Source organism: Sardina pilchardus, chromosome 18 (genome assembly GCF_963854185.1).
Source record: "Sardina pilchardus chromosome 18, fSarPil1.1, whole genome shotgun sequence".
Taxonomy (NCBI): Eukaryota; Metazoa; Chordata; class Actinopteri; order Clupeiformes; family Clupeidae; genus Sardina; species Sardina pilchardus.
In genome coordinates this window covers 1,327,504-1,348,280 of record NC_085011.1, presented here as the reverse complement: position 1 = coordinate 1,348,280, position 20,777 = coordinate 1,327,504, and the positions used below count along the sequence as shown (strand labels likewise).

Sequence of the window (20,777 nt, the reverse complement as noted above, 5' to 3'; positions counted from 1 at the left end):
AATTCTGAATTCAAAATATGAAATAGAAACAAGACAAGCTATTTTCTGTGTGTGTAGGGTTTGAGCAGAGACTATGATTGCCACTGCTGTGAATGTCCGTATCCTGCTTAAGGCAAGAAGGTTTTCAAGGAAATTTCATAGTGCTCCTAAATTTTTTTCTGTGCTCCTAAACTTTTTCATTTAGGAGCACCTGTGCTCCTAGTGAAAAAGCTTAGCGTACAGCCCTGTATCTACAGGTTCTCCAGATAGTCTTCACCAAGTATTTAAGAACAAAAGTAAGAGCCTCTTCCTATTCTAATGACTTCTTTGGGTAAAGTTATAGCATACATCAGGCTCTATCTGTGTGTGCTCCATATGAGAGTGTGTGTGTGTGTGTGTGTGTGTGTGTGTGTGTGTGTGTGTGTGTGTGTGTGTGTGTGTGTGTGTGTGTGTGTGCTCCATATGAGCTGGTGGGGAAGCTCACCTGCTGTTGGCTCTGAGCCCAGGGGGGGTGTGGAGGGGGGTGGCCCAGGAGCTCTGAGGCCCAGGGCGGGTGTGGAGGGGGGTGGCCCAGGCGCTCTGAGGCCCAGGGGGGGTGTAGAGGGGGGTGGCCCAGGAGCTCGGCCTCCTGCTGCAGCAGGAGCAGCTGGAAGCACATCTGCTCCTTGGCCAGGTACTGGGTCTGCTGGAGGTACACGCCGCGCTCCCTCCTCAGCACCTGGACAGCACACACACACACACACACGTTAGAGACTTCTACTCAGCACACACACTTCTACTCAGCACACACAACTGGGCTATTATCTGATCTATGCCCATAGACTTCAATGGAACAGTTGCTGCCCCCCCCAAGCCTCCCTCCCTCCCTAGCAACACTCCATACAGCTACAGGGAGCAGGGAAATGAAAGTATCACCGGACCAATCACATCTTGTATAGAGTCGGTGGGTGGGCTTAACATAATGGTGACTGACATGTGACCAGAAGTTGTGACGGTTACGCATCCTGCTACTTGAAAAAAAGAAGATAATTCGTTTAGCGTTATCCTATCGTGGAGAGGGAATTTGAAAGACAACTGCTTATCCCACCCCTCCGATTGAGCCCTGCCTACAATGAGTTCCCAGACCCTACATCTTGATGTGGGTCTGGCTGGTCAGGCTAGTGTAATGCTTCAAATATAGGCAAAATTAGATTCCGGCAGCCATCTTGAAAATGACCCCTTAACTGGGGTCAGATTTGACTACATTTGTAATATGTTGTTGAGTACATAATCATAATCAGGATCATAACCAGTTGGAAAAACCTTTTGTGTCATTTTTAGGTACATTGATCACAGAATCAACTCATTCGGAGAGAAAGACTGATAAGAATCAGAATGAGGCCAAATTGAAGCTTTTCATACTTCTCCTGTAGATGTCTCTGGAGTTATTTCTACTTCTCCGGCAGCAGAATACAATAACACCAAGCAGCAGCAGCACAGCAGCACCAACACCAAGACCAACAGCAAGCATCCAGTCTGAAAAGAGAAAAATAATGTAAGCACAAAGATATGCTTCTTGATGCCTTAACAATGGCATAACTCTGTCATTTACACACATTTATGTAAAAATACATAATAAATAAAAACATCAATTGTGTATTCTTGTAGACCATGGGCGGCGCCAGGGGGGAGCTAGGGGATTTGCATTGAGCTCAATGAGCATCAAACAGGCTAATAGGCTAACTCAGCGTTTCTCAAACTGTGGGGCGCGCCCCACTAGTCGGGCGCAGAGACATGCCAGGTGGGGCGCGAGCTGACGTGAAAAACCGGAGATTTCTTTTGAATCTGTAGCCTGTGCCTTCCTTTATTGATAATTACGAGAATGCACCTCCATCTCACAAAACAAACACAAACAAGGTAATCTAGACTCTTGTAGGCCTATCATTGATCAGATGAAAATGTTAGTCTGTCCTGGAACCATAGTCCGAAATGATTGATGTCGGAATTTTAATTGCAGCGGAAACAAAAAAACCTGTTTATGTTCGAGACGAGCGCAGTAAAATTGAAGGATATCTTGGCTATCAGACCGACGACACAATTGCTGTTCTGCGATCTCGAAGAACAACTGCTTGACAAACGCAAACACTCATGTTTTGCCTGGCAAGTGGACAAGGCCACCGACAGTTGCAAAAGTGGTTTAGTTATTGCTTATGTCCGCTTTGTTAACTTGACAGTGGGCGAAGATATTCTATTCTGCGAGTAGCCTATGCCAAAAGTAGGGCCACTGCAGATGAACTATTCAACATTGATCTCAACAATTAGTCTACCTGGGAGAACAGGACATCAAATGGGAAAACTGTGAGTGACTTTGCTCGGTTGGCGCACAGACGATAGCAGCAGGTAAAAGAAATGCTATCGTCGTGATAAAGAGGGTAGTGCCCGATGCGCAACAGACGGACTGTTTCATTCAGGGAAGCGCTCGCGTCAAGGCTTGACCTGAATACAATTTTGAAGGTTGTGAGAGTGTTGAACTTCATTTATAACAATGGTAGCATATAGTTGGCCCTTTTGCTGTATTATTGGAAATCAGCTTTTTTTGAAGCAAGGATTGACACCTTGTCAATTACAAAAAACTGACGTTATTGGTCAATGATTTAGATTTTTATTTTCTCTATTTTTGAACTGATATTTATCTTTAGTAGCCTAACTGTTATTTGTTAGGCCTACTGATGTATATTTAGCAAGTGACGTTATAAATATGACAATTTTGAGCTTGACCTATACTTTCTACAGAGCGATGATGGACAGGTGGGGCTCGAGAAAGCCCCCTTGATCAAAGTGGGGAATGAAAGAAAAAGTTTGAGAACCACTGGGCTAACTGAACAAAACACCATGCCAGGGGGGCGCTGTGGCGCAGCAGGCTACAGCGCCCGTACCATTTACGGGTTCGAGTGCCCATGGGGACCCAGGTTCGAATCCGGCCTGCGGTCATATCCCAATCCCACCCCATCTCTCTCTCCCACTTGTTTCCTGTCTACCTCTTCACTGTCCTATACTAATAAAGGCAAAAAGGCCAAAAAAACATACTTTAAAAAAAAAACAAAAAAAAACACCATGCCAATCTCTAGATATGGTGAAGGGTGTGTGATGATGTGGGTAAATTTTAGTTCTAATGGTGCATTCCAGACAGCATTTAAACTAGTGGGATGTGGGATTTATCCTACCTCCAACTACGAAAGATGCACTGGAACGCCTGTCGAAGTGGGAGCTCCTACTCGCGAACTCGTATGAGCTCAACCTGCCCCGACCTCAACAAAATGAAGTGGGAGGATTATGGCGGCGCCCATGGAGACATGCTCCGTGAGGGGTAACTTCAAGGAATACGCTATAAACTTTAGGGTAGGGTTGTTTTAGACAAGGTAATTAACTTGTTCATCATATTATGACTTAAAATTGTGTCAACAAAGAATACAACGTATTGTGAAAGTAACGTTATAACGTTATACAGTTAGCCTAGCCTAATATGCTAACGTTACGAGGGTATGCTAACGTTACGGCGGTCACCCATGTTTTCTAAACCTCCCACTCCAAAATGCTTGGAACGCTTTGAAGTGGGAGGTAGAACCTTTCAGGTAGGGTAGGTCCCACCTCCCACTCGTTTGGATGAGGTCTGGAATGCAGCATAAAGACCAAGAGAACTTTATCAGGATGCATAGTAGCCTATCCTGGATCCATGAAATAAGAGGCCTTTAAAAATAAAATAAAAACTGCCTGCCCCTATGTTAACCTTATTTGTCAAATTCCCATAGGGTTACATAGAGGGTGCCAATATTTTTGACCCCAGTATTTTGGGAAGAACATTTATTTATTTATTTATGATACATTATTCATTCACAAAGAAAATAAGTTGGATTAGGTTGGATTTTTGGTCATTTTATTACTTAAGCCATTAAAATCAATTTCAAAAACATGATTTTATATTCCTATTTTTTAGTCAACTTTAGCATGGGTGGCAATAATTTCAACCATGACTGTACCTAATGTGTGTGAGTGAGTGTGAATGATAGTGTGCCTTTTTAGAAGAAAGTCCAGGGCCTATTTCTAGTCCCAGTCTGTCCCTATGCACACATGCGCACACGCACACGTGCACGCGCACACACACATACACACACACACACACACACAGTTGTTTATTTCATGCCTCAATTAATCGTATCCAATTTGAGTAAAGGCAAGGGAAACTAAGGCAGAATGCAGTAATGGCAACTGAAATCAATGCAATTTATGTGAATACTGCAATCTGCCTCGGTTTCACTCTACTTTTCTGTCACTGCAAACTAAACATGCACATTTATCTAAGAGATGTATTAGGTAGCCATATGAAATGTTAACAGATTGAAGAGCAGATCCGGCACTTATTTGTGCGAAAGTTTTTTTTTTTTTTTTTAAAGTGCAGATAGTGCTCTTGGCCTTTGTATGGATATTTGACTGGCGTAGCCTCTTAATTGTGCAATTGGTGTGTATACAACTCCCTTGAGAGTGTTGGCCTACCCACTCAGCCACAGCTTTTGCAGGACTGAACTAGACCCTTGTACCCTGGTACCGTCGCTGTGTCTCCCTGATGGATTATACAAACTTTGCGCTAGCCTTGGCATCGCTCGTCAGCGACCCCGCTACCTGCATCGTAGCTCCCGTCGCAAAGTCCTCTCAACGACTCCATCCCCTGATGTCATTCCCACCATCATCTCGGTGCGGCCCTCCCGCTCGTCGACTAGGTGTCGATGGCATGATAAGCCTGTGCCCCAGAATCTTCGTCAACTGTTCCCGACCCCACTGCCTGCGTCTGCTACATCTACTACGCTCATCCCGGTGCTTTTGTCTCCTCGACCCCTGACTGCCAAGTCTCGTCTGACGCGTGGAGCGAACACAACCCTTCTCCGTCCTCTGAAGCATGAGGGTTTTACATCGTCTCCGCCGCCCGAGCTACTCGCACCTGTTAAATTTGCCCTGTTAAATACCTTATTAACCAATGACCGGGCATTAACACTAGAAGCGCCAAGCGCCGGTCATTTGACCGCTGACGCGTATTCCTAGAAGCGCCGTGGGGGTTTGACCTAGATATACCTAGAACTGCCGGGCTGCGGTCATTTGACCGCAGCGATTACAAAAAAAAAAAAATCTTTTCACTCGATTAAATTCCAGGACCCTACGTTCACGACTTTTCCTAAATACGCGTGTTTTGTCACCCAGAATTTTTACATGATCAAAAGCACACCGGTACAAGCTAGTTTAGAGCTATTTTGCGCTCACTTATGTGACAACACTATGTTGTCTCGCGTTCGGCCATTTTTGTTCAGGCTGCTATTCTCTTTTCTCACAGCAGATGTCGCAAGGATTTCCTGTCAGTCGGGCATGAGAATAATATTTTACCATAAAACATATCGTTTATATATGTGCAACATGTATTAGGAACTTCTACAGCACGCCTCTTCCATCGATGAAGATGTGCTCCACCTTTGCAAGGCTTTAGGGATCCTTAGGAGAACGCGCTACAAGCACAGAGGGTCACGCCGCTCCTTTAGGCTACGGACGGACTCAATGTTGCGTTCATGTTAGGCAAAGCGCTAACATTGCCTTTTGGACTTAATGAGTGTTTTGTTGTCTATGTTTCGTTTGTTGATCTGTATGTCAAATGTTTGTGTATGCTGGCTATGCCTACAGGAACGCTGTGCGATTACGCCGCTCTGTTTGGCACCTGGTTATTTTGTATTTTGAATTTTGTTTTGTGAGGCGACCTTGGGTGTCTTGAAAGGCGCTTTAAAAAATAAAATGTATTATTATTATTTATTATTATATATGTGCTTTATTTTAATAACTATTTTTCATTTACATGGCATAGTCTATGGAGGCGATTTACAGTGGTAAAATGCGAGTTTGTTTTGAAAACGTTGCGACAGGCCTACATGTGTAATTTTCGTCGTAGCCTATTTATGTACGTAGGGCGCGTATGCCTACGTACATTCATAGTTGTACATCTTATCTTCTATTTGTAGGCTATCTTTTAAAGCTCAGACTAATGTATAAGCATTTTCTTACATATTTGCTGGACTGACTGAGTTACGTCAAGTCAAGGACCTATCCTAACGCACTTATTGTATAATGTCAACTGGCGCAGCGTTAACACTCCTGTCTGCAACGCCGGAGACCCGTGTTCACATCTCGGCAGGAGCGAAATGCAAAATCTTATATCGATAGAATTTACTGACCGTTTTTCAACGTCGATGAACAATTATTTTTTGTTAATGGTTTTTAATAACAACCTATCTGAAATAAACGGATGAATCGCAATATGTTTAGGCCTACCATTAACGAAAAATAATTTCGCCAGCCAATCATTTTCTGCCGCCAACTGACAAACTTTGACAAAGCCAGTTAGACTTTTTGCATCGTAAAATAATTATATCATAGTGACACGCGAAAAAATAAACGATAGCCTAGAAACTATAGGCCTACATGAGATTTTCCCACTGGACACACCACATCAGTATTGTGCTCGTTGCTACGACACACAGGACTCCCAGTGAGTTGACGACCAATGAAAATGACATGGGGAAAAGCAGCAAACAAAGTAGCCTGATTTTGATCTCACCTTACATAGGCTACTTTCCTAATTCCTACGTAGGGCTACTCAGACTTTTGTTAAATCGTCAGGGCCCGGTTGCACAAACACCAAAACCAAAGATTGATGATATGAACCAAATATTCTGGAACAGATGGATTTACAGCATTGAACGTGATAGGCTATTAGCTAGCCTACTGATGCGACTTCCACCGTTTCCTTTCCAGAGATTGCTGCGCTGTTCACAACGCAATGAACGCATGCAGTCTACATTGAAGTGAAACGTGCAGAACGTTGTCCAAAACAATACAATAACATTGTGTGTTGATATCTAATACAATATACACATCTGTAGACATGAAGTGGCAACTAAAGCCATTATCAGTCATGAAAACTGTGGCGGCTGCATTAAGGTTTTGGCTGAGCCAGCTAGCCAGCCAACAACTTCATTAGCCAGCCGTTCTCAAAGCAAATGGCTTCGGGGTCTATACAACACACTATCCATTGCAGCCTATTTGAAACCCATCATCCCCCTCCCCCATACACTCGTCTAGGATACTTAGGCTACAGATATCACCGAGGCATTGAGGAACTGCCTCCCCACCCCCACCCCATCTATCTGTCCCCTGCATAGACTAGGCTGTAAGCTGGCTGTTTAGGCAACCCGTGGAAGAATGCGCAATCATGTTTCATCGCATATGCGCGTTTCAGAATGTTCGAATTCGCCAGCGTGCGTGTAGTTATGTGAATCGAAAAGAATATAAATATAGCCTACTTTATTGATGCCTTGTTCAAAAGAACTTCCGTCAGGAATAGGTTGGGGATCGAACCAGCAACCCTTGGGTGACTAAGCCGAAGCTCTAACCAGTGAGCTACGACTCCGCTTGTTAACTAGGAGAAAATGTGTGTATCAATGCTGAATCTCGAATTCACATAGAAGTTAGCTTAAATTGTAGAAACAATAGGCCTAGCTTTTTTTTCAGCAGACATCGCAAACATAGCCTACACATTCGCAAAACAGAGAATATCATTCACTCATTATTTTAAATTATGCTACTTCTCACGCCTATGCCTGCTCAGCATAGCTCTCTCTATCTCCCTCCCTCCGATGTAGCTAGACCCTAGATCTTCTCCCTAAATGAATGAAAGTTGTTTTAGAAAGTAGCCACGGTAGCCTGTAAAATGCGGCATGAAATCCTGGCTACTGTGTAATTGAAACCAGACTATTAGGCTCTTTGTTCCAGGTGACCAGGTCCGATCATTTTCGGCAGCGCGAACATAGGCTACCTATTAAATGAATAGAAGTGAATTTGGGGAGTGAATTAGAACTAGCCACATTCACTTTTAGAGCATTTTAGTTGAAAGTCAAGTTTGCTTAAGGTTTGTTCAAGAACTCTTCCAAAGTTTTTAACAACACAAATCAACACAAATACATTAACAGATAACTCAAACGTGCTGTATGTCATAATGAAACAAACAACCACAGATTATCAACAACACGGTCTGACACGAATGACATGGCTTAGTGCAAACTGAATTTATGACCAAACGATTTCATTCGTGCACGAAGCGCCATCTTGCGATCATTATGTGTAAGTAAAAGCCTCCCAGTCTAAGGACTCAGCGGTCATTTGACCGCCTCGCCGCGCTTTAAGTAGTTCACAACAGCACGGCGCTTCTAGTAGGTCGTCAAAGCGGTCAAATGACCGGGGCGCGGCGCTTCTAGGTATAAGTGGGTCAGAACGGCGCGGCGCTTCTAGTGTTAATCTTAAATGACGTTTTTACTACAAGGTCATAGGATATACTCTTCATAACCGAAACATGGATCAATGCAAATGATCTAACTCCACTTGGAGAGCTATGTCCTCCCCACTGTGGTTTTCTGAACACTCCCAGGGCCTCTGGTCGTGGAGGTGACCTAGCCACAATATTTAATAACACTTTTAAATGTCATTTTCTGCCTACAACTGCCTACTCCTCATTTGAAGTGCAATTATTACTGCTTAATATTCACCTGCCTATACTATGTGCTTTGGTATACAGACCTCCTAAAACTACTGGTAGCCTATTTATTAATGAGTTTACTGATCTTCTTGCCTCTATGGCCTCTCGATCGGATAAATTGTTGATTGTTGGTGATTTTAACATCCACATTTGTTGTCTAACTAAACCAATGGTCAATGAGTTCATCAATGTTTTAGAATCTTTTAACCTAACACAGACAGTGTTTGGCCCTACCCATCAGAAGGGCCATACCTTAGACCTTGTTCTCTCCTCTGGTTTTGATGTGGCCAATCTCTCCATCTCTGATATTGCTGTATCAGATCATCACCTGATTGAGTTTGAGTGTACTCTTGTACGCCCTCCCCCTTCCCCCATTCAGCCTCCCCCTCTCTCACGGATCCTAAACCCGGTCACTGCGTCAAAATTCTCTGACTGTCCACCAGTCAAATCTTTCTGACTTTTTCCCCACCTGCTCAAACACTGATGATTTGGCCTCTCTCTTTAACTCAGCCTGAACGGACACTTTGAATCAGGTTGCACCTCTGAAACCTAGAAAAGCCAAAGTAGTCTCACCTTGGCTAAATGACACCACTCGTGCTCTCCGGCGTGTCTGCAGACAAGCTGAACGCAAATGGAAGAAGGACAAGCTGCAAATATCTTATGATCTTCTGCGTGACAGCCTAAACCGCTATCAACTTGCTGTTAAAAAGTCAAAAACTAATTACTATGCTGATATAATTAATAAGCAAGCTCATAGACCCAAAGTGCTTTTTAAAACTATTAACTTAATTTTAAACCCTGCTGCCCACACTATTGACAGCTCCACTGAAGCTTGTGAAAACTTTTAAACTTTTTTATTCACAAAATTGACTCAATCAGAGCCAATATACTTAGTTCTCTTGACCCTGCAGACCCTCAACCTCCCACCAGCTGCCATCTTCAACACTTTGCACCAGTTTCTTCCTCTGAGCTATCTCAGATAGTCTCACGGATGAAACCCACTCACTGCCCCTCAGATGTCATACCCTCTCAGCTCTTTAGAAACATATTTTCCTCTATCTGCCCTTTCATTGTAGCTATAGTAAACAGCTCACTAGCCACTGGTGCTGTCCCTTCCACCTTCAAGCATGCTACTGTGCAACCTCTCCTAAAAAATCTTCCCTTGACCCAAGTGACTTGAAAAATTACAGACCTATCTCTAAACTGCCATTTATCTCCAATAATTTTAGAGAAAGTGGTTTTCCAGCAGCTCACAGTATATTTGACTTTTAACTTATTAGATAAATTCCAATCTGGTTTTAGAGCTATCCATAGCACTGAATCTGCCCTACTGAAAGTTTACAACGACATTCTGCTTTGCACTGACTCTGGTTCCTGCGCCATTTTAGTTTTATTAGATCTTAGTGCTGCATTTGACACCATTGATCATGGCATCCTACTGCAGAGGCTGGAACATACAGTTGGGCTAGAGGGCACTGTTTTAACCTGGCTCACCTCTTACCTGAAAGACAGGAATTTTTCAGTTAAACTGGGTCATTACGCCGGGTTTCCACAGAGCTTGTCACCATGCGAAAATCGCCTGCTTAGATTTCGCCCAGGAGGTGTGGTCACACACCTAGCGTTTGGGCTGAGTGACAGGCAGGATACCTTCGTTGAAAACGGTGGTTAACGGTAGCTCAACAGGTTAGCTTAGTGGTTAGTTAACGAGCCAGTCCAGTGCTTCAGATTATATTCAGTGGTTTATTTAGCCCAAGTATGTTCAAGTGGCATACACACAACAATCCGTTTCAATGTTTTTATGTTGACAACAAGTCATGTTGTACAGAAACACGATAGTAGTTAATATCAGTGTGCTAGCTATCTCGTTGCTACGTGTTTTCAATCTGTTCTAATGGGTCAACAAGCTAACAAGCTAACTCTACCGTCCGAGAGCTTACGTTAAACTACAATGATCTGTGTGTCCTTAACACATTTATGTCGCACATAAACAATAAACCGTGTCAAAATAAACCATTAAAAGTGGTCAAGAAACCTTAATTCACATTTAATATTTCTAGTTACGACCCCAGGGGCCGCTGCCATTGTTTTCAGATTTTTTTTGTTACTCCCGCCTCTGTGTACAACGCAGGCTTCTGATTTGCTCTGGGCGGTTCAAATTTGCATAAAGTTGGGAGATCGCCAACTTTGATTCATTCGTTTCATTTCGCCCTACCGGGGCGAATTTCGCTTCCCTGTTCATTTTCAATGGGCGCGAGGCGAAATTGAACTTGTGTGGAAACCCACCGTTACTCCTCTTCTTCTGCCACCATGAAATATGGGGTCCCCCAAGGGTCAATCCTTGGCCCCCTCCTCTTCTCTCTCTACATGCTGCCCCTGAGTTCTATCTTTGACAGATATGCCATACAGTACCAGTGCTATGCTGACGATACTCAGATCTACCTCCCAGTTGCCCCTCAGACCACATGCACACTAGACAAACTGTATAGCTGCCTCAATGACATTAAATCTGGGATGGCATGCAATTTTTTACAACTTAACGATAGCAAAACTGAAGTCATTATATTTGGTCCCCCTTCCTCTGTCACCAGCCTCAGCAGTGCTCTTGGTCCCCTCTCCAATAACCTGCACCCTGTGGTTAGGAATCTTGGTGTTATGCTGGATAACTCTCTGAATTTTAATAAACAAATCAATAGTGTGGTCAGAAGTGATTTTTATCAACTTAGAGTAATATTGAATCTTAAATCCCTTTTATCACAGAAGGATCTTGAAATTCTTATATATGCTTTTATTTCCTCCAGACTTGATTATTGCAATATTTTATACACAGGTCTTACTCAATCCAACATCCACAAATTACAGATGGTCCAGAATGCAGCAGCCAGATTGCTCACTGGCACTAAAAAGAGAGAGCATATCACACCAGTCCTGGCTCAGCTGCACTGGCTCCCTGTCAAATTTAGAATTGATTTTAAGATTTTACTTTTTGTTTTTAAAGCTCTTAGTGGCTTAGCCCCCCCTTATATTGCAGAAATGCTTTCCCCACACTCCACCCCCAGGTCGACCCGGTCATCTACTAAACAGCTCCTATCTGTCCCCCGTACTCGTCTTAAAACGAGAGGTGACCGGGCGTTCTCTGTTGCTGGCCCAAACCTGTGGAATCCCCTTCCACCCCATATTAAATCCTCTACCACCCTTGCCAGCTTTAAGTCCAACTTAAAGACATACCTTTTCACTCTTGCTTTAACAACCCTTAACTCCCTCCCATATTCCCTACTGCTTTTTATTTTATTTTTTATCTTTTTATTTATTTTTATCTTATTTCATTTATTGCTCTTAACCTTGCTCTTATTTTTGTATACTTTTATTTTCTTGTTTTATTCTATGCTGTTCTTATTTCTTTTTACTTATTTTATGCATTATTTAGTCAAGACCTGTGTATTCTTGGGCCCCCTTTTGTCAAATGTCCTGCCCAATTTCTGACTTCTTCTGTTGTAAAGCGCTTTGGGTCAACCTGTTTTTGGGTCAACCTGTATTTAAATGTGCTATATAAATAAAAGTGACTTGACTTGACTTGGTAAGCCTCTGTGCGCAGCAGGCTGGAGTTCATTTATACTGGTGCCACCTGACATTTGCACTCAAACAGGTGGTGTCCCACTGTTCATTCTTAATCATGGCTACGCACTCCCTCTGTGTCTTCTGTGGGAGCAGCATGGACCCACATATTGGTCATCACGAATGCCCATCATGTTTAGGCTCATCTCTTGGAGGATGTGGAAAATCCGTGCCCTGTAGCAGTTGGCCCTTAAGAGGAGCGGGCTCGCAGAGCCTGGCAGCTGCTTTCGCAGTGGCAGGCGGTTGGAGTTTCTATGCTTCCAGAAGCTTCTGGGGTTGATTTCGGCAGTTGGCATGCTGGTTCCATTGGGCCCTCTCAGAGCTCGCCCTCTCCAACAGTGGCTGAATTCGTTCAGACTTCAGCAGCGAACTTTCAAATCCAGAAAAAAAACCTTCGGTGACGCTTGAAGCTTCATACAGTATGTTGAAAAATGCTTTGCAGAAGTGATCGGTGCCTCAGTGTCAGGTGTCTATGTTGCTGTTGCTGGAAGAAGAAGTCTTGGCTTTCATTTTTCTTTTTGGAGTGCTCCATCCCCACGTTATCAGAGTGGCCTGCTAGGTCAGCTGCGTAACACAGCTAAGGTAACTCTGTACTGCCGGGTTTCCTGCAGCGCTTTCCTGCTAAAGCCTTAACAACACAGGGCTGTCGGCCTAACTAGCGTCTTCAATAAATAAATAAATAAATATGTATAGTGATATTTGCCGTGTTACTTATATTTGCCATGTTTTCTCCCTGTTATTCCAAACCGTGGCCACTAGTCTCCATTCTCTGTAGAACGCATTACATGTAAAAAAAAAAAAAAAGAAACTTTTTCAAATCAAGTGGGCCTATGCGCACAGGCGACGCGCTCATTCAGCATGGGTATGTTTGATATCAGGTGCCACTGCTACGCATATCTCAGAATGACTGCGGACACAAATAAACCTAGCTAGATTTGACGACTCTCACAGCCACAGGAATGGTTCTCCATTGAATCTACCAAATGTATGGGATGAGTGGCATAACACTTTTGAGCGCTTTATCTTTTTTTTCTTTAAAGGTTGGGTACGGAATTCGCAAAACGGCCGGCAGATTTTGAACATATACAGCTCAAGTCCCGCCCTCCATGGACGCACATTCATGCACCAACGAAAATTATGCGCGAGAGCGAGCCAGGCTAAATGAAATGCCAGCCTGGCGTCTACAGCACTATGAGCTCTAGTCTCCATACAATCGCTCACATCAACTTCCACAATTACATTCATTATTCACCTCCAAAGGGTTGTAGGTAATAGTTCCACAAATCAGACAAGGTAGGTGATTTTATAGCCTACATTATGGTAAAAGCACCTTAGTCTACCAGCCCTTTCGTTCGGAAATTCAAACAACGATGCATTTTAATACACCAAAATAACATTTGATATACCTTACATCTTTCAGTAGCCATAGGTGTGTATATTTGAACAGAATCTGGTTTGGTTCTTACCAGGGCGTTTATCTTCTGAAATATCCGAGTTTAGTGCTGGCCCGTTGGTTCGCCTATTCCACTGTAGCTCCAAGCGGTTAAGTTTCGGTTTCATGTTTACAACACTCTTCGAGTCACGGTAAAATGTAATTTTTGCTACATAGCTTATTTATTGCGTGGGTGATTGAGTTTCCGTAGGTATCCGCTCAGTGGCGTAACAAGGCTGATGCGGACCCCGGTGCGATAAAATTATCCGGGCCCTTCCGCGCAATTAGTGTAATATAGTAGCCCAGGACGTATTACTCTGATACATGCAATACACATTAAGGGTGACTATGCAAAGGACCTGAGGCACCAAAGTAGTTTAGTAGTTATACGTAGATACAATTTCAAATAAAAATCACACGACTACATGATCCATTCTGAAAACATAAAAAAAATATTGTATTAATAGTCTGCAGGCCAGTGTAATCTAATATTAGCCTACTGCATTAACATCAACTCGCATGGAATTATGGGAACACCCAATGCGCTGAAACTGTAAGCGTAGATTGCTTGCACTCGCACTGCGCAGAAACAAAACTTAATTTAGCCTAACTTATTCAACTGTGCAGAAACCAGAAATCATTAATATGCATACAATCCCCAATATGCATTAATTAGGCCGTGAGACCTTTGGTTGTGCAAAATCGTCAACGATGTTCCCAATATTTAATGCTCTGGCTCTCGTATTTTCAATGGACAGGATAACCCACTGAGCCTCTATAGTTCCCCATGCTGCTCCTCAGGTAAGTCTTAAAGGGATAATCCGGAGTGAAATGCACTTTAGATCAATTTTTCGGACTATTGGGAGTACATACGTTGAGTTGACACCAAAATCATGTCATTCGGATGTATTTTGAGAAAGTTCGCGCTCACCGTTTTTAGCCAAAACTCGTTAGCCTGGAAGTGACCGGGGCGTGTCCTTTCGCCGCTACAAAACGCTATTTTTATACCTCTTCTACTGTTCCAAACAACACTACACTTACGTGGTAGTGAGTAGAGGTTCCCTAAAGCCAAACCGAAGTATCCGCACGTCTTTATGTGGTCGGATAGAGAGTCCAGAATGAATTTAATCGAGTCCGTACCTTTCCGGAAATGTTAGTAAAGTGTTGTGAAAACGTTGCTAGCTGCAACAGCGACATTTCCGGAAAGGTACTGACTCGATTAAATTCATTCATGCGCGCGGTCTTGAGCAAGATGGCGCCAGTGTGTTTGTCGGCCTGCCGTCAGCTCATACCTGCGCGATCGGTGTCTTACATGTCCTGTCTGTTCGTCTATTCCCTACTGTTTCTTTGGAATTACTCCGATGCAGCAACATGGACTTATGACCGCCAAACGTTGATGAGCATCAGAAACACACTCGAGTTTCAATCTCATGACTGTCCTCCTGCTCCGCACAACAGATGTCATCCCAGATTCATCCATTTTTCTGCGGATTGTGTTCGCCAGCTTCCCTGCTGTATCTCCTACCGCAGGAAACGGCGTAGGAAGAGGGGAAATCGCGGCGGCGTCCGGGTGAGACTCAGGAGAGGAGTGAGTGTCCCCACTGCGCAGCCATGGTCCCGCCAGATCTCCAATGTCTGCGTAGGTCGCAGTGACCTATACCTGGCCCGGCGTTCGCGCGATTTCAGGTACTCCTGCCATCTATCCGTCACTCCACACCCGACAATGCTGGCTGACAGCCCTGCTCAACCGAGACCGCGCGTCCGAAGCGGCGGGGTGAATCTCCACAATATTCGCCCTCTGGAATACACCCGATGTCACCAGGCTTCTGCTTATTCCGCGAAAGCGGCCCTGGTAAATAGCAGGTCTGTGCTAAACAAGACTTTCATCTTAAACGACTTCTTTTCGGAACACGACCTGGATCTACTGTTTTTAACTGAGACTTGGATCGGCACTGGACCCGGTGAGTCGTCTGTTTTTGGTGAACTTTGTCCAACGAACTGCGCCTTCATTAGCACCCCAAGACGCGTCGGAAGAGGAGGCGGAGTAGCTCTGGTTTTTAAAAAACAATTGACGATACGGACTCTTTCTGTTGGGACTTACTCTAGCTTTGAGCTACAGTGCGTAAAAATAGAATCCACTACAACTCCGTTGGTCTGCGTCTTAGTCTACAGGCCTCCTAAGCCAAACAAGGACTTTATTAGTGAATTCTCTGACTTTTTATCGGGTTTTGTACCATTATATGACCGTTTGCTGATACTGGGCGATTTTAATATCCATGTCTGTTGCCCAGGCCGACCCATGGTCAGCGAATTTTGTCATCTCCTGGATTCCTTCAGTTTTCTTCAGCACATAAACAAGGCCACTCATGTACTCGGTCATACTCTTGATCTGATTATGTCCTACGGAGTTTTGATTAACAACATAAACATCGAGGACGCATCTTTCTCTGATCACAAGCCCATCGCGTTTGATATCACGTTATCTAATCCCCTGAGCACAAATAGAACCCCAGGCCACTTTTCCCGCTATATTAACTCCCTTACTTCAATCCAGTTTTCTGAAATGTTCCTGAAATCTGCCTTTTCAACTGCAGATGGGCCTTCCTCAAGCCCAGATGAAGTGATTGCCCTCTTCTATTCCTCCTGCTCAGATATCCTAAACTCTGTGGCCCCTCTCAAATATAGGCGGCCTAAGCTAATTTCCCAACAGCGGTTGGATGAACCCACCCGCTCTCTTAGACAGGCCTGTCGAATAGCTGAAAGAAGGTGGAAGAAAGATCATCTCACTGTCTCCTTTGATATTTTTAAAAATGCATTGGTGATCTATCAGGCAGCAGCCAAGAAAGCCAGAGCCAAACATTTCTCAGACATCATAAATAAGAATTCTCACAGACCCCAAATTTTGTTTGGCACCATCAACTCTATTATCAACCCCCGCTTAGCTCCAGAGGCTGAAGCATCCACTGCCATCTGTGAGAAATTCTTAAAGTTTTTCACTGACAAAATTGAAAACATTAGATCTTTGTTTAACCCTTCTCCGTCTGACACCTCACCTGGTTGCCCTGGTGCTATAGCTATTTTTGACAGGTTCCAACAGGTTTCTTTATCAGAGTTGAGGGACATAGTGCTGCATATGAAACCCACATCTTCCCCTTATGATGTTGTCCCCTCCCGTATCATTAAGGATAGTTTTGATACCGTTGGCCCCAGTATCCAAACCATCATAAATTCTTGCCTAGTTGCTGGCACCGTCCCCTCATGTTTTAAGCATGCGGTCGTCCAGCCTCTGCTTAAAAAACCTAACCTGGATACTAAGTGTCTAAAAAATTACCGCCCCATTTCTAAGCTCCCTTTTATCTCAAAAGTGCTGGAAAAGGTTGTCCTGTCACAACTGCAACCTTTTTTAGACTTGAATGAATTGTTGGAACCCTTTCAGTCAGGTTTTAAAGCTCGTCACAGCACCGAAACAGCTTTGCTAAAGGTGACAAATGACCTGTTACTCACATTAGACTCAGGTGATAGTGCTATCCTGGTTTTATTGGACCTTAGTGCTGCCTTCGATACAGTGGACCATAACACTCTTCTGAGCCGCCTTGAACAGTGGGTTGGCATCAAAGGCACAGCCCTTCAATGGTTCAGCTCTTATTTGAAACACAGGACTTTCTCAGTATCTTTAAGCCAGTTCTTCTCATCCACTGCCCCAGTTTCCTGTGGTGTCCCCCAAGGGTCTGTCCTTGGACCAGTCCTCTTCTGCCTGTATATGCTCCCACTAGGCAACATTATCAGAAAACACAACATATCATTTCACTTCTATGCAGACGACTCACAACTTTATCTGCCACTGAAGTCTAGAGACTCCCTTCAGCCTCTCCTGGACTGTCTGGATGATATTAAAGGCTGGATGGCAAACAACTTCCTCCAGCTAAACAGCGACAAGACAGAAGTTATGGTTTTTGGCCCTTCCAAATCAAGACACACACTTGTCAGTCATCTAGATCACCTTGCCCCACATGTTAAGTCCTATGCTAGAGACCTAGGTGTCATTCTTGATTCAGACCTTTGTTTTGACAAACAAATCTGTGCTGTTGTCAAAAATAGCTTTTACCAACTAAGAGTGATTGCCAAAATTAAGCCTTCCCTGTCATTTAATGACCTAGAAAAAGTCATCCACGCATTTATTACATCACGGTTGGACTACTGCAACTCTCTATATCTAGGCCTCCCCCAGTCCTTACTCAATCGACTCCAGATGGTCCAAAATGCAGCTGCTAGACTGCTGACAGGTACCAAGAAACATGCCCACATTACCCCAGTCCTGGCTTCCTTGCATTGGCTCCCTATTAATTTTAGAGTCCAGTTCAAGGTCCTTCTGTTTGTTTTTAAAGCTCTAAATGGGCAAGCCCCGAGCTACATCACTGACCTTCTCCACCTGCAGCAAGCCTCCAGGTCTCTCAGGTCAAATAATAAAGCTCTCCTCCATGTGCCCCGGTCAAGGCTCAAACAAAAAGGTGACCGAGCCTTTGCAGTAGCTGCGCCACGGCTGTGGAACAACTTGCCCCTGGACATTAAAAATGCTTCCTCCATCTGTGTTTTTAAGTCTAGGCTCAAAACCCACCTTTTTACCTTATCCTTCTCAGCTCCCTAAATGTTTTGCCTGTTTTGTCTTGTCTGTAACTTTGCACTTGTCGCCTGTGTTTGTCTCCTGCTGTTATTGTTGATCTGTGTCTGTCTGCTTCCTTTTTTGCCTTATTTTTCTTTATTTATATATTTTTACTCTGTACAGCACTTTGGTCAGTGAAAGCTGTGTTTAAATGTGCTTTATAAATAAATTTTACTTACTTTTACTTACATTCTGGACTCTCTATCCGACCACATAAAGACGTGGGGATACTTCGGTTTGGCTTTAGGGACCCTCTACTCACTACCACGTAAGTGTAGTGTTGTTTGGAACAGTAGAAGAGGTATAAATATAGCGTTTTGTAGCGGCGAAATGACATGCCCGAGTCACCTCCAGGCTAACGAGTTTTGGCTAAAAACGGTGAGCTCGAACTTTCTCAAAATACATCCGAATGACATGATTTTGGTGTCAACTCAACGTATGTACTCCCAATAGTCCGAAAAATTGATCTAAAGTGCATTTCACTCCGGATTATCCCTTTAATAAGTTTGAGATTGGAAAAAGATCGCTCAGCTGTTGTCACAGTCACACGCAATGTCAGAAACATGAGAGCAATTATAGCTACACACTTACCCGAATGTGGATGTTACACTGTCGTAAATAATCTACCACCAGCATTTTGGCAAGTTGAAAAATAGATGTTAGTAGTAGTTTGGCCACCCTTCCCCTTACTCTTTACGCTTCTGCCACTTCTTGCAGCCGCTTCTTGCAGCTGAACGATGACTGAAATGTGCAGCCGCACTATCCATTCAAAAAATCGCAACAAATCGCTAAGCCTACTGTAGCTACCCACATATCCTTGCTGTATCTCAGTAGAAAGAAAGATAAGCTGGCGAAACAGTATGACGACAAGGAAAGATGGTACATTTGATTTAGCCGTTTTTATTTGATAGTTTGATTCTTAATGGTGAAGTTCTAAAAAAAAAAAAAAGGCAGTGCGGGGGTAGCGACGGGCCCTGGGAGGTCACGGGCCCTGGTGCGACTGCACCGGCTGCACCTACTATAGTTACGCCACTGTATCCGCTGCCTTAGTATGTATAGAAATAAAGTGACACATACAACTTGAGGGGAACATTATGGGACGTGTAGCAGGCCTAGTTAGTTTCGTTTCAGCACTGACTCGCGGTCAACAGCTTTCGTGCGCGAAAGGGTCGCGCGTGCGGGGGGCAGGGGGAGGAGGAAGAGGAAGACCGTTAGATTGACGAATGAGCTGTGAAATGATGGTATGGGGTTTAGAATACTATTGGCTGGAGTTTTTCGAGCCCTGCCCGTTCCGCAGATGATTGACGTGTTTAATTTCCATTTCAGTGCTTCCAACTTCCATTTCAGTGCTTCCAACACCAACAGTGGGTTAGGAATCAGAGGTGTGGACTCGAGTCATGTGACTTGGACTCGAGTCAGACTCGAGTCATGAATTTGATGACTTTAGACTCGACTTGACAAAATATAAAAAGACTTGCAACTCGACTTGGACTTTAACATCAATGACTCGGACTTTCACTTGGACTTGCGCCTATTGACTTGTAAAGACTTGCTACTTCCCATAAAAAAAACGAAAGACAAAAAGATAAAATGTAGACACGGACTGACCTATCTATATTTGTGTGTGCGCCTGTGCGTGAGACAATGCGCGTATCGGCACAAAATCCAATCAAATCACTTACTGTAGATTGTTTTGATTCGACAGCGGCCAACCAGGCGGAACAAGATAGACAACACGCAGGGCCAGACAACGAACGTGAATGCGCCAGCAATATGATACCTAAGATTATTTTGCTAATTCGTTTGCCTACAAAAATTACGTGGAGACCAACAAGAAACGACTGACTGTGTCGAACTTGTTAAATTCCTCCCAGCTTCATCCTAGCCTGCTTTTGACATGCCTGGTAGGCTACTATGAAACAAAACTGGTAGCCTACCCTACTGATTCTGGTGTCTAATTGATTAGGATTAGGCTTTTAAAAGGTGGAACATTTTCACCTCAAACATGCGCTGTATCATATAGCCACTGCGTCTTTTTGTGTACATTCACATTAAATCCATTCCACTAACATTATCAGGAGGAGAATATAGGCTACTATAACATTTTACTTGAGCACTGGTTGTTACTCATTGGATACATATCAAACTCCATGTCATGGTAGAGTAAGTTAAGCACCCACCCAATTAAACATGACCAAGGAAAAAGTGAACGGGACAACAATGCCGTGCCACGGTAACCTACCTAAATCATAGAAGTTAACAAGATATTTTCTATGACATCAGAAATATTTTCTTTACCTTGTCAGTTTTTTGAACATTCATTTTATTTAATGAAAACATATATCCTTGAACTATGTGACTATTTTTCTAACCGAATGAAACCTAATTACGTTCACGTACTTCTTAAAGTGACAGGCACTCAATTAGACATACACACCACCCTGTAATATCATTAAAGACAAGTGTAATCAATATGAAGTATTCAAATTACT

The 20,777-nt window shown here is 43.6% G+C and overlaps 1 protein-coding gene across 8 annotated transcripts in view; it reads right to left on the bottom strand.

Annotated features, from left to right (window-relative positions):
• Nucleotides 1-20,777, bottom strand: part of LOC134064036 (uncharacterized) — a 62,818-nt gene that overhangs the window by 7,939 nt on the left and 34,102 nt on the right. For all 8 annotated transcript variants that reach the window (XM_062519815.1, XM_062519816.1, XM_062519818.1 and 5 more), the window contains 2 exons: nucleotides 1,381-1,494; nucleotides 464-697 (listed from right to left, as the gene is read on the bottom strand). In XM_062519815.1, coding sequence (XP_062375799.1) covers nucleotides 464-697; nucleotides 1,381-1,494 — 348 coding nt within the window. The remainder of the gene's footprint in view (nucleotides 1-463; nucleotides 698-1,380; nucleotides 1,495-20,777) is intronic.